At 41.0% G+C, this 14,947-nt stretch overlaps 1 protein-coding gene across 1 annotated transcript in view; it reads right to left on the bottom strand.

Annotated features, from left to right (window-relative positions):
* megf8 (multiple EGF-like-domains 8) overlaps positions 1 to 14,947 on the bottom strand; it is a 45,604-nt gene that overhangs the window by 12,786 nt on the left and 17,871 nt on the right. Inside the window, exons 23-37 of the mRNA XM_083889773.1 lie at positions 14,677 to 14,861; positions 12,729 to 12,942; positions 10,546 to 10,786; positions 10,321 to 10,453; positions 9,948 to 10,198; positions 9,745 to 9,855; positions 5,189 to 5,307; positions 4,857 to 5,094; positions 4,596 to 4,767; positions 3,109 to 3,272; positions 2,821 to 2,956; positions 2,496 to 2,727; positions 2,260 to 2,386; positions 740 to 950; positions 426 to 640 (exon numbers count right to left, since the gene is read on the bottom strand). Coding sequence (XP_083745899.1) covers positions 426 to 640; positions 740 to 950; positions 2,260 to 2,386; positions 2,496 to 2,727; positions 2,821 to 2,956; positions 3,109 to 3,272; positions 4,596 to 4,767; positions 4,857 to 5,094; positions 5,189 to 5,307; positions 9,745 to 9,855; positions 9,948 to 10,198; positions 10,321 to 10,453; positions 10,546 to 10,786; positions 12,729 to 12,942; positions 14,677 to 14,861 — 2,749 coding nt within the window. The remainder of the gene's footprint in view (positions 1 to 425; positions 641 to 739; positions 951 to 2,259; positions 2,387 to 2,495; positions 2,728 to 2,820; positions 2,957 to 3,108; positions 3,273 to 4,595; positions 4,768 to 4,856; positions 5,095 to 5,188; positions 5,308 to 9,744; positions 9,856 to 9,947; positions 10,199 to 10,320; positions 10,454 to 10,545; positions 10,787 to 12,728; positions 12,943 to 14,676; positions 14,862 to 14,947) is intronic.

Raw genomic sequence — 14,947 nt, 5'->3', positions numbered from 1 at the left:
GTGATGTGATGTGCTGAGACGTTCTGCAGTGTGTCTGGTGGAAATGCTCTCTTTGATTAGAATGGAAGCGATTTGCAACTGCGACCGCACCACGGCTGTAACGCGTCCAGTAATAGTCCAGTCCAATAATAAGAAGAATTCCTTCAGTTTCAATAGAGTTCTACTCACCTTGTGCTCGAACCCTAAAAACATTTTCATTTATGTCATGTCCACATTAAAATTAGCAACTGTTGGTTTGCCTTTTTATATATAGCATCTGTGTTTGCATCATAATTAAATTTCTTATCAAGGCCAGATACCAAAAAACTTAAATTGCAGTACTGCTGCCACTGTTTCATCCTCACACAGGAAACGGGAGCAGGGGACGGGACATCCTATTAAATTTAGTGAAAATTTGTTTTTATTTCACGAAGGGGCAGACATACCTGTTGCAGTGCCATGCTCCACACGCAGTGCTGCCAGCCCCCGTCTGAGCCTCTCGAGCCCAGACACAGGCTGCAGTTATGGAGTGTGTGACAGGGTGGAGGGCATGGCAGAGGGGGAGAGGACTCGACCTGCATGGGTGAGACGTTGAGCAGGGCGTAGCTGAAACATGTCCAGTCATAGGTGGGGTTCACACTCAGGATGCGCCTGGTTTCACCTGGAGAAATCACAACATATGTCCAAGAACTTAGTTGAAACTTAAAATCAAACAAATCCAAAATGGATAATCAGAAATCTTCAACACTGTTTTCTGTACCTGTGCGTTTGAACTGGCGAGTCCACATGCATTTTCCTGAAGCAGTACACTTGGGGCAGTCAGAGGCCTCACAGCTAGTCTCAGTGCAGTTGCTGGACAGAAAAATCTCTCTCTGGTTGATCCGACAGTCATGTTCGGATGTGCAGCTGACAGAGCTGCTGATACAGGCCCCCTCCGGACAGTTTGTGCACCATTTACACTGAAGAGCAGGCTAGAAAATGCAATACAGAACCAACTTTACTTGACAGACAGACTAGGTGGATTTCCATCAGTATATTTTATGCATATTTTCACTAATTCAATCAAATTTATACTTTTTGTGCAATACAACCTGTGTGGAAATACACATGATTTGAAAAAGTCTTGCATAGACATCACATACAGCTTTTATGCTTAAGTAGTAAAGTAAAAAGTAAAAAAAAGAAGAGAAAAAATATGTTTAGAAAACACAAACTGAAATGACTGAAACCTCCCTCCAGCTTTTACATTTCACTGTGCTGGGAAAAATAGTAGAAAAATAATAGAAACAGCAGATTTGATGAGAAACACAACATTCCTCTAATCAACAAAAAGCAAATTTTACTTCAATAATAGATGGAAGAAGCAGCAAAACACCACAACAGCAGATGCTCTTTGTTTATATCATCAAGTTGCATCTTCTCATCCTTTAGTTGTGATACAGACTTTAGTGCCACCTACTGCTTGTGTCAGTGAACTATTAGCAGCAGTGGATAGACATTTTCTTTTACCAAAATTACAAAAAACAACATTACCAAACACATGTGGACAATAAGATTAATAAACATCGTCTTATCATGAGCATAAATTACTTCTGTGTGTAATTTGCATTAGGGCTGGGCAACATATGGATACTATCATCATATTTATTATATTAAATACATTTGCGAAATACATACGATTTATAAACATTGATAAAAAAAATCAACAAATTAAAATTAATATATTAAACCTAATTATTTGAGTTCTAATCGTCATTTAACATAATAACTGTGTTTTAAGTTCATGTGTAATACACATCATAAACAGTAGATGTTTTATTTTAGAGTGTATTTACAGTGTATTGTCACTCTCCTTTGAGAAGCATACACATCACAAATAAAAACTTAATAAGTCCAGAGAAATGACCTGTGTGCCGCTTTATATCCATATACATCTCATATATCAGGATTGCCTAAACAATTTCAGATATTATAAGCCATATTGCCCAGCCTTTGATATTGTAATATATATCAATATTAAATTATGGAAAACATATATCGTACTCCGTTTTGGTCATATCGCCCAGCCCAAACTTTTATAAATTGTGGGAAAGTGAGAGCCGATCACATGTGGTTACAGCATGTGGTCACATCCCAGTTGATGCCAGGTGTGAACTTACAGTTGAACTTACAACTTTCCATTTGTGATCAAATCTCTCAGGACAGATATTAATACTAGCTCTGAATGAGGCCTTTTGGCGCTTGAGATGGTGTTTGTGTGTGTACAATATTGTATGTTACCTGCGATGGACTTGACAATGTCTTGGGGTGTCGGGCAAGGCATTCACTGCAGGTCTTCAGCCGACGACACTGGTCTGGCTGACGTGGAGTTGGGAAACACGGGGACTGGCCTGTGAAACAACCCATCCTGGTGGAAACAGAGGGAGTGCTGCATTATTTATTGGCTGCAAGTTACTTACAATTTCAGGCACATATCTCTATTTATTTACTGATTTGCTTTCAGCCAAATGTGTTACCTCTCAGCAGTATTTGAAGAAGCACAGCTTCCCCTGCACCACACGCAGCTGCCTGTGGTAGTGTTGCAGGCCTCAGGTGTTGGCAGCAGCCCACAGGGGTCAGAGGGCACAGTCAGGGTTAGGAGTCTGCCCAGTGTGACACCATTGAAGCCCCCTGACACAAACATACGACCATCCCAGCTCGTCATGGCAAGAGATACTGAACGATTCACTGGATCTCCAACAGCAGAGACTGAAGTAAAGAGATAGGAAGTGGTCAATTTAAGATATGGTAAATTATGATTTGACAATGAGTGAAGCTGCAGGACAACTTTCAGATGATCACCTGGTCGTATCCAGGTGTTACAGTTGATCTGATACAGAGACACAGAGTTACTGTAGTCTTCTGTTTCTGTCCTTCCCCCAACTATGACCATGGTGTCTTTGATCAGGGCTGCAGCATGGAAGAAACGGGACAAGGGCTGCGAAGCAAATGACACGATCAAGAACTCCATTACCCACGATCGAGAACATCAAAAACATTTTTTTGCACTAGATTGATAAATAATAAGTGTTTGACTTGTTTAATTTTCTGTCCCTCAAGGGGGTGAGAGAGATTAAGTCAGCGTCTTACCTTATTGCCCTGCGAGGGGACGAGAAGAGACCAAGTGAGGTTGGGATAGTACAGACTGTAGAGCTCGCCTGAGGGCTCCACTGTCTCCACATGAAAGCGATAACCTCCAAAGATATAGATGGCATCAGTCTGCTCATGGTAGACTGCCGAGTGACCATATAAACCTAATTTAAAAGCAAAACATTTAAAAATTATGAGCTTGCAACATCTCTTTTTAGAAGTCAAAAGTCCTTTGTGTAACTTTTAGCAAGAAAAAAAAGTGTTTCTAGCCTAATAAAGCCTCTAACTTTAGACAAGAGGCTTGCATTATGGAGGTGGCCAACTTCTATAGCATCCCAAATGCACAAAGTAGCCAGAACAGCTGGTTAGAACCATCTTCTCTGATTTGCAAAGGCAACAGTACAGCAGTTAGCCCCATTTGTTAGGTTTCCTCTAGTCCTCCTCCAGTCTGCAGTCTGACCTATACATGTCACTACTTGTTACATGCTTGACAATCCTGGATCTTTTTTTATTTACTGAAATCCTCTTTACACCCTGACACCCATCTTTTAGCCCCTATTAAGGTGTTTAACTGTATAACAGTCATGAACCAACCCGTCTACTTGCCCAGTTTATGATGATAATATTTTTTTCTTCCAAGTGAGTCGGCCATGAAATAGTCAATAACACTGTCCTCACAGCGCTCTCTCCTCCACTCTGCTTTTAGAAGTTGCTATGCAGTGTGTTTGTCGTGTTACGGAGAGCCTTGACAAGAAAGCAGGAGGATGTTTTGTTGCATCTATAGCAGTGCAGCATGTTATTTTGACCTTTTCCAGACTCATACTACACTGTATGTTTAGGTTTTACCAATGTATATTCATAAGTGAAGAGGATTTTAACAAATAACACTATAAAATGTTTCAGAAACCAACAAGCTGGAACTTTTGCACATTTCAAAATGCAATCAAGTCAAGTTAAATTAGTGAGTTCATTAAATAAAGTCAAAGTACATCTACAAGAGCTACTGCCCAAGGGGACTGCAAAATACCACAGGAAAACATCCTTTGCGCAGTAAAGCCTTTTCTTACCCAGCAGGATATGCATGGAAAACCCTAACCATAGAACATTATAGTACATTATAAATTATTTCACAAAATCCATAAAGCAATGGCCATTGTCTTTGTTATTGTTTTATTAATTTGGTACCTATCTTTCTACCAACTTCCTACAAGTTTGGTCGAATGTATATTGTACATATTAATTGTTTGCCTGTTTGTCAGTGTTCATGCTGTGTTGTTGTAATAACACTCTCAGTATGTGTCTCTTTTTGTTATCAACTTGCAGATGAATATAAGCTTTAATAGCTAAATCTGGTACATTTACATGACTTATGAAATGAGCATGTTAATTAATGTACATTGTGCCTTTTAATTAAAAAAACAACGTTTGTTATTGTTCTTAATGAAACGTTATGATGTAATCATTGAAGAGAAAAAGGCCTCAGAAACCTGTAGGTGGTGTTCCAGTGTGAAGGGCTATGGTCCAGTTCCCAGTATGGGGGCTGAACTCCAGTAGGTGGTGGTTGAAGCCATTCTCTGGAGAGTAACCTCCAATCAAAAGAATAGAGGAGTCTCGGCGTACAGTCAGAGTGTGGCCTGCTACTGGGGACAGTACTGAGCTCTAACAAAGGCAGAAAAAAATGTATTTGAGGCACAAAAACATAATACCTTTCAGAGATTTTGTATTTCCACATTATATCTGATCTTTACCTTGTGTTCTCTCCAGACTAAACTGCTGAGATTGAGACTCCAGGTATCCATGGCAACACCATTTTGAGTGACACCTCCCACCACAAACATGAAGTTGTGAGTGGCACCGTGGCTTCCAGAGCCAGACTCATGTGTGGTCAGCAGTACACAGGCGTGGTGATAGCGGGGGATAGGAGTTGAACCCTCCTCCGCAGAGCTCGTCAACATTTGGGTCCAACGATGCTCCAACACGGAATATCTTAATGAAACAGAGGCAGAATGCATTATCATAAACATGACAGCACATGGAATGTAAAATAACACAACATTTTCATGAGGGTACGTGCCGCTACCTGTAGACATTTCCCAGAATGCCCTCTGACAGGGAGAGTCCTCCATACAGCCAGAGATTGCCCTGTGGTCCAGACACTAGAGAGTGGCCCATCCTGTGGAGGAACCTGTGGGCCTGGTTCTGTGGAGAAACACGGCACATGAATGTTAATGTGTGTGTAAAACTGAGTCAGGCCTTAAATTAAATTAAATTAAATTAAATTAAATTAAATTTCACAACATACTTCATCTTAAAAGCAGTGTACATAGACAACATCATGCAGAGCAGATAAACCCAACAATTCACACAATGAGCAAACACTAGGCATCAGTGGAGAGAAAAACTCCCTTTTAGCAGGAAGAAATCTCTGACAGAACCAGACTCAAAGATGTGCAGCCATCTGCCTCGGCCGGTTGGGGTAAAAGAAAAAAAATGGGGGACAGAGGAGAAGTGGGGGACAAGAGGGAGATGAGGTAGAGAAAGAAGAAGGAGACCAGGAGCAGATATACAACTTTATCAAGTTATAACAACTGTATCAAGTTATAAGTAACACAAAGAGGATGTGCTGCCGGGCTGCCCTCACAGTTGGTAAATTATATTATTTGTTAAAACTGGTGGAACATTATATATCGCAGTAACATCTGAATTTGTTGACAAGCAAACTTCTAATGTGCAAACAACTATGTTTTCAGACCGGGCACAGTAGCCTGTGTTTTAGCATTTCATATAAATATGATTAGTTTTATTTTTCAAGATATTAGAAACAAAAACTAACCACAGAAAAAACAAAAAATTTAATATTAAATAAATAATTAATTGTGTGTAGCTTGCTTTTTCAACCTGACTTATACAACAGGTTGCTCATTGTATGCACTGTTTGAATCTTGATTTATGAACAAAAGGAAAAGATCATTTGATATGACAAGATAACACGGCATGGTTACATAGTGCCGGTACAGGCAATGTAGACCTGTTTGGTCAGGTTAGACAGAGGTGCCATTGACCTTGTTGTAAGATGATATACCATCGAAATAATCTTGGAAACAAAGTTGAAATCCTACATTGTGTCACTTTAACATGACAATAAAGTTCCCCACAAAATCTTAAAGTAGCCATGTTTCACTACCATCATAAAAATAAAATCTGCAGCACAATATATGGGGTCTTATATACTTTATATATTAAAAAGTGTGTGTTTGTGCTCTGGGTGTCATTAGGAAGAGCAGGGGCAGAGAGGGAGAGTTTGTGTAAGTTTACATGTTTATAAAAATAAACATTCTCCAGCGAATTACACAAAAATAAACCATGAGACATTAGGGCTGGGTATTTCCGACGTCGCCATGACACGGTGCATATCACAAAACAGAGGCCACAAAATTTGATACTTATTGAGAAACACCTATTTTGAATTATGACTACAACCTATACATTATCTAAAGCCTTTATCTGCTTTATTATCCCTTAACAGTAAGGGCAATGTACATGTTTAAGAGACAGTGGTATGCAAACGTTTGTGCACCCCTGTAAATGTTCATGATTTTCCTTTATAAATCATTGGTTGTTTGGCTAATACATTCTTCTTTACAAAACATCTCCAGTTCAGTCAGGTTTGATAGTTTCCGAGCATGGACAGCCCGCCACAAATTTTCAATAATATTCAGGTCTGGGGACTGAGATGGCCATTCCAGAACATTGTATTTGTTCCTCTGCATGAATGCCTTAGTACATATGTGTCAAACTCAAGGCCCGTGGGCGAGGTCTGTGCTGCTTTAAGGCGTGTGTTGACCATAAACTACATTTCCCACAATGCATGGCAATTGTGTTACCCGTGAAGTGACGGCATCCAGCCACTAGTTTGCAGTGTATCATTGTATATGCATCATGCGACTAATGAAATTGAGATTGAAATGATCCATAAATGTCCAGGAAGAGAAAGATTGATGCAGATGGAAGGCAGTTTCAAGAAAGATGGGAAGGCGAATACATGTTTGTGCTTCAAGGAGAAAAACCGAGGAAGGAGAACCAATGTCTTTTGTTTTACGGAGCAGTGTTGGTCGTCAAAGAGTACGATCTATGTCGACATTTTGACACCAAACAAGAAGCCAAGTATGCCAAAGTTAGCCTTCAAGAAAAACAACAAATTGTCAAAGAATTAGAAAGGCAAACTGCGATCGCAGCAGAATGTGTTCACAAAAGCCATAACCAAAAACGATGCAGCAGTGAAAGCTAGATTTATTGAGGCTGAAGAAATCACTGTGCTTCAAAGTCTTTTTCTGAGAGTGCGTTTCCATTTAGTTACATTTATTGTCTTACAGTTACATCTGGCCCTTTGAGGGCAACCATTATGCTGATGTGGCCATTAGTGAAACTGAGTTCGACACCCCTGCCTTAGTAGATTTTGAGCAGTGCTTTAGGGTCGTTGTCTTGTTTAAAGATCCAACCCCGGCACAACGTCAACCCTTCAACTTTGTCACTGATTCCTGGACATTGTTCTCCAGAATCTACTGATATTGAATGGAATCCATGCGACCCCCACTTTGACAAGATTCCCAGTCCCTGCACTGGCTACACAGCCCCAAAACATGATGGAACCGCCACCAAATGTTATTGTTGGAAGCAAGTGTTTTTCTCCGCTTTCGTAATGCCCTTGTTTTGGCCAAATAAGTCTACTTTAGTTTCATCAGTCCACAGCACCTTATTCCAAAATGAAGCTGACTTGCCCAAATATGCTTTAGCATACCTCAAGCGACTCTGTTTGTGGCGGGTGCAGAGAAAAGGCTTTTTCTGCATTACTCTTCCATACAGCATCTCCTTGTGTAAAGTGCACTGAATAGTTGAACGATGCATAGTGACACCATCTGCAGCAAGATGATGTTGTAGGTCTTTGGAGCTGGTCTGTGGGTTAACTGTGACTGTTCTCGCCATCCTTCCCTCTGCTTATCTGAGATTTTTCTTGGTCTGCCACTTCGGGCCTTAACTAGAACTGTGCCTGTGGTCTTCCAATTCCTCACAATGTTCCTCACAGTTGAAACTAGGGATGCAACGGTACAGTTTCTCCACGGTGTGGTATGTATCGCGGTTTTTGGGCCACGGTATCGGTACGGTTTTGATATCTTAATATAAAACTACCTAGACTAGCAAAGGCAATATTGCATTGTAAAAATAATTAAAAGCACAGATATAATCGCACCACAAACTTTATTTAAACAATAGTGCACTATCAGACCAAATGAAACAGCAAACATGAAACCACACAAATTAAAAATAAATAAAGTTTAGTGCTATCCAACAAAAATAAACACAATTTTAACCCACTCAAACTACAACTACAAATACACCATGCTGCTCCAAGTGAAAGAGACGGATGTTGACACTTGCTCTGGGTGGCTGTAGAGCGACTGTCTGTCCAATATCCAACTTCAAACCAACTTCACTGTGCTGCATAACAGATGCTTGCACACCGTGGTTTGTTGACATTCATTTTCTCATTCTCATCGTAGCCAATGCTGAATCCTAAATGATCTCACAGCAGACTTATACGAAGACAGTGCCGTTACAAACTTCCTTTTTTCAGAGTCTCGTTCACTCGCACTGATTGACGCTGAAGGCGGCATGAGCATGTCTCTGCTTCTGAGTGGATCTAATCACGCAGTGTTGTGTATTTTAATACATTTTGACGGACTGAAACGTACCAAAATACCGTTGTTTGACGTGGCGTATTGAACCGAATAGGGTGTACCGAACAGTTTGGTAAAATACAGAATACCGTGGCATCCCTAGTTGAAACTTTAGTTGAGAGCTTAAGTCTCTGAAGTAGCTTTCTGTATCCTTCCCCTAAACCATGATGTTGAACAATCATTGTTTTCAGGTCATTTGAGAGTTGTTTTGAGGCTCCCATGTTGCCACTCTTCAGAGAGCATGCAAAGAGAAGAAACACTTACAATTGGCCTCCTTAAATAACCTTTCTCACGATTGGATTCCCCTGTGAATGAAGGTCAAGGGTCACTGAGGTTACCAAACCAATTTTGAGTTCCAATAATTAGTGCTAAAGGTATTAAATCATTAAATCAATAAAATGACAAGGGTGCCTAAATGTATTCACATGCCTAATTTTGTTTAAATATTTCTTGCACACTTTCTGTAAATCATTAAGAGCTTTATTTCACTTCTCAAATATCTGTGTTTGTCTCCTATATGATATATTTAACTGACATTTCTTATCCAAACAACCAATGACTTATAAAGGAAAATCATGAAAATATACAGGGGTGCCCACACTTTTACATACCACTGTATGCTCTGTATCATGTCAACTGACCTCCATTGGGTTTTAACCTGCACTGCACCTTAAATGATGATAATGTCTCAAGAATACCTGTTGCATCAGTATTGTTTAATTTAATTTATTGTTACTTTTTAATATTTTATTATTTTTAGCACTCCCTCCAAGTCCTACTATAATTGTTGTATTAGTTGCAGTAATGCCATACAACTGAAGGAAAATGTAGACAGGTTTTTTTTTTGTTTTTTTTAGATACTTCTAGTGTTTATGTTTAACAGTTTAAGTTATGCCATTACCTTGGTCAACTGTGTGTCCAGCAGTGTTTCCCAAATCAGGGTGTTGGCGTCTCGAGGAACAGAGCAGTCTGAGCCAACCCAGCTGTCTAAGCAAACACACACTCCCAGAGACTGAGAAAAACACAATATGTAGGTTATCGATACAGGTAAAACATGGAAAAACAAATGCAAAGTTCCAGACATGGATTTGATAGAAATCTTACTGAATTACAAGCCCCCCTTCCTTCTGCTATTCCACAATCCTGGGGGCACATGGGCCGGTCACAGTGGGGTCCTCCAAAGCCCTGAGGACACTGGCAGAGGCCACTCTGGCATTGGCCTCCACCTGGACACACAGGTGAGCCCTCATCACCCTCGTCGGAGCTGTGGTGACACCGTCGCACCAAGAAAGACGCATTGAAGCCTTGAGGTTTGGTTGAAGACACGTTGGCTTCAAAGTAGACTGAGATTATACCTGGTTGTGAAACAAATTCATTCGTTTAATTTACCTTTTATCAGTAACCAGGGAGTACATACTCGGGTTACAATTTAAAAAGAGTGTTTACTCGTGAGTTAGTGGGTTAAACGGAAGGATACCTGAGGTAGCCTCTACTGTGATAGGCTGAGTCCTTGTAGTGCCACAAAATGCTCCAATTAGGTTATGATCCGAGTGAACAACTCCATTACCCAGAAAACGAGGAAGGCCATCAAATACATACACATACGAGTTCTGCAAAATATAAAGAATGTAACAGAGAGTTAAGGGAAAACTGACAAAAGCATGTTCAGTTGCCTGTACAATTTGAATGTGTTTGTACTCACTTTACAATGTGTATGGGAGTCTGGGTGTAAAGTGAGGGCTACAGGGGGACACAGCTGTCTGGACATACACGGTGCCAGGCTATCGGTCACAGACAAGACCCAAAGGCAATGAGAGAGCCCTCCTTTCCCTTCAGTGCCACTTCGCCATCCCAGAGAAGAAGAAAGAGGCACGGTGGAGGACAAGCTGGAGGAGAGGAGCACAGAACGGCCCTGGCACTGGCGGTAGCACGTGCCATTGTTCCTAAGGGAAAGAGAAAAAAATAAGATAGTATATAATTCAACTAAAGATCTTTACACTATTTTGGACCATATTCTTTTCAGTACTTTAAAGTGATTGTTCAGGGTTTTTGAAGTATGGTTGTATGAGAGACAGATGCTCGGTTTCATTGCAAATATGCTGCTGGCAAACACAAGGAAAACAGTTTAGTCACTTAACCAACGGCTACATTTGATAAAAATCTACACCTTGAATATGTTTACTACTTTATCTCATCATCAGCCTTTTCTGACTGGACATTGAAGTTGGCAAACTGCTCGCTCTCCTGCACTAAATTCCATGGAGCATTTGCGTGCTGTTGTTTGGAAGGTTTGTGCCACTTGGGCAAATCCATTGCATATAATTAAGCAAATAATTCAAAAATTAAAGTCACAAAATGACACATTTTCACGTTTACTGGCAGCAGTGGTTTAACAGCTCCAATGTGCCATGATGTAAAATCACAGCTTTGGTATGGGGTGAGTGAAAAATCTTTATATGCAGTTGAAAAAGCCATCTACCACAGAGATAAAACGCCAACTATATTCTCATGAATAGAATGTAGACTCAAAGGGGCTAAACTTAACCTATTAAAAAACAGTGACAAAACTGAACTGAATCCTTGTTGTAATGCTCACACTCATGACAGCTGCAAGAGAGTCCTCATCTCTGGTCAAACAGTGACAGAGGAGACTGCAATGTTTTACCTCTACCTCTTTTTGGAGTCCCTGCTCGAAAATGACATGCCCAAACTAAATAGAGTAAATCTGTGCAGTTACAAGCTCTATGTGAATTATATTGGTATCAAAATGAAGATAACACTTGTGAGATTCCACCAGAGGTGTACGTTTCACTGTAGATGCCACTGTGTCAGAGTAAATGTAGATGGAACACAGCATAAAAGAAGGATTTTTTTCTCTCGCCTAAAAAAATATTGCATTGCATTAAAATATGCAGTAGAAGCTTAAAAACACATGGAGGTCATGTCACAACATGTGGACATGAGCTGTGCAAAGTCTGATGCTGCTGAAGTGAAGCAGAGTGAAATGACAGAGGTTTTAGTAAAGAGATGTCTAGGCGTTCTCTCGTTTGGCAGAGTTTGGCACCATCTGTGCCATTTGAGATTTCTTAGGTACCAAATTATTAAAACCCATTTAATTTTATTTACATGTCACTATTGTTCTAAAAATAACTTGTTTTGAAAAAACAAAACAAAAAAAACTATGATAACTCGTTGTCAATCGATGCTCCCTGTGCGGTGCGTAATAACAACTCTGTGACTCTGCAGCATCTTCAGTAACGCAGCGTCATAGCTCTGGCTTACCTTGGTCAATTTGGGTGATTGACAGCTCGTTTTAAACCGGTAGAATCAGACCCGGTCTCTAAATGCATGTGAATCACTTCATCAGCGAGTCAAAAGGACATAAATGCATATGACGCATTTGTGTTCTGTTTGAGCCATCTGTGTTTTAACTGTGTTTCCTGAACATAAGAATGGTTTATATGAGCTTTTAGCTGAGTTTCTGACCTTTCTGTGGGTATGCAGCATGTCTGTGTTTGTTAAAGTTAGATATGGTTTTACGCTTTTGTCACTGCGTCTGACGCTGCCCCGGTAGCGGGGGCAACCGTGAAGAAGAGGTTAAAGCAACACTCTTCGCCCTGCAACAGTCACTTTCCCATTTAGCCCAGCAGGCAGCGCTTATGGGGTCTCTCCTTCTGGGATTATGTTGGGACTGACACAAGTTTGTCTTTAGTTTTGAGAAGCATTTAATGAGTTACTTATCACTGCACCTCAGGCTATGTGTGCATTTGTGAGAGACGTTCAGGTGTTCAGGCTGCTTCAGTAGTTTAGCTATAGCATAATCTGTATAGACAAAAGAAATGGAAACTGTATTTAACACTGTAATTGGTGCAAATATCTCAATACCTGGGGTCTCCATAGTAACCAGGCAGGCAGGACTTGCAGTGTGGTCCCTGAGTGTTGTGGGTGCAGTAGCATTGGCCAGTCTGGTTGTGACAGTAGCCTTGGAGAGGATCACCATGGCCATTACACTCACAAGGAACACAGCCGCTGCCGTCAGCCAGGGCTGAACCGAAGCTTCCAGGACGACAGTGCTCACAGTGAGGCCCTGTAGTCCAATCTGAGAGAGGGAAAACCAAAGATGACATTTTAACTAGTGCATTGCAAATGAAATAAATATTAGACAGTCTTTATCATGAAGCCATCGCCACACTGGACTCTGCATTGAAAATACACATCTGATAATCCATGAAAAATATTTATTTATTATATATATATATATTATATATATTACTATGCCTTTACTTGCCCCCCTGCCAGGCTTTATTTTAAATCGATTTTTTTTTTATACACCACAGATTTTCTATACCGGTGAACAAGGGTGCATGCTCCCCCATGTAATCGGCGCAGTGCACGCTTGTCCAGGTGCCGATTGAAACCCAAGTCATACCATCAAGTGCGTCATTATTACAGTTACATTGTTCTTGTCAATAAAGATGTAATATTTAGGGATGCACCGATAATTCGGCAGTCGAAACAGAGCAACAACACCTATTAACCCATTGATGCCGGGATAGCATTGCTGCACTTCTACCATTGACGCCGGGAGAGCGGCTGCGCGTTTTATTCTACCATAGACGCCGGGAGAGCGGACACGTCAATTTTCGGGGGTATAAGGGTTCCTCGCAACATTGTTTTGAAATTACTTCGCGCAAACATGGAGGACTTTGACAGCAGAGAGATTTCTGAAAGCAGTGATTTGGAGGAGTATCTAGTCCTCCGATGACGTCATCGCTGATAACTTCGAACGCGCTGAACAAATTGACCGGGATTTATGGTCAGGACATAATTATGTTTGAAGAGGACGAGGTCGGCGATAATGACGATAAGTACCACCGTAATCGACCGAGTGTTTACAACCGCGCACCAGGGGTGACAGTGGATTTACCTGCAGATGCTACAGCGATGTAAGCTCTATCCCCGTCACATGTGAAGCAGACTGTTACAGTCATAACATGATGTTCTTGTTCTTCACACTCCATCAGGACTAAATCAAGGCACTGACGGAAGTAGATATTACTTTATTTTCTTACTGTTTTTTAATTGAAAATAGTTACTCAATTTAATTTTAAATTTTGTATCTAAATTAACTAAATTTCACAGGAAAGCCACAGGTGTCCTATCTGCTACAGAGGCTGAGAAATCGGTCATTTAGTCGCCATTGAAGCTCAGGTTTTCCAGGCGCTTCAGGCCTTAATGGGTTAAAGGCTGGAAAGTCTCTGCGCAAAAAGCGAAACTTGGCTGCATAAAGAGCAGATTATGAACACCCCGCTATATTCACTGCAGCTCATCTGATGCATCTGTTATTCCCTTAATTACAGCGCTAAAGAGTCTTCTACATAAATATTGAGACCACGGAGTAAAAACGATGAAAAGTGCGCTCTTGAGAATCTGTCAACACATTTTACTAAGATCTACTCGGATCCCCTGTATTTCATCGTGACTGTACTCCATCCTCGTTTTAAAGATCATTATTTTAATGTGGGGATAAAACACGTAGAGAAATTATCCAGTCTGCTTTGGAAGAAACCGCTTTGAGACGCAGAGGCGCAGAGCGCAGGAGAGGCAGAAGAGAACAGCGCAGGGGTGGTGCGGCTGCCCGAGAGGTCCTACCACCGGGCTTAGCAGGTCTTCTGGGGGAAACCCTGAATATACTTTTTCAAATCACCCAGCCACCCAGTTGGAGTATGATTTTTACTATACTTTGTCACAAAGGGACAGTAAAGTGGGAAGTTATCTCAGCCTAGCTCATCATCACCATCATCATCATCATCATCATCATCATCTGTCTCACCCTGACATTCGTCACAGATCCCTGGAGCAGTGATACAGGTAGAGTGAAAGTTACAGCCACAGTCCACATCACATTCAACACCACTCAGAACCAGAGTGGCAGGGTCAGACGTCCAACCCAGGGAACACTCGCACTCAAACCGTGGGGTCCCGCTGCACTGACCCTCACGACATTCATTGTAGCACCTGGGGAAGAAAGGTCATAACATCCCGATGACTCAATGCAAAAGTGAAGGACTATTTTAGAGAGTGGAAGCATAAGACAAAAGAGG

This window comes from Microchirus variegatus (genome assembly GCF_963457635.1).
Source record: "Microchirus variegatus genome assembly, chromosome: 1".
Lineage (NCBI taxonomy): Eukaryota > Metazoa > Chordata > Actinopteri > Pleuronectiformes > Soleidae > Microchirus > Microchirus variegatus.
The sequence above is the reverse complement of the archived record's forward strand: the minus strand, read 5'-3'. Positions and strand labels throughout refer to the sequence as shown.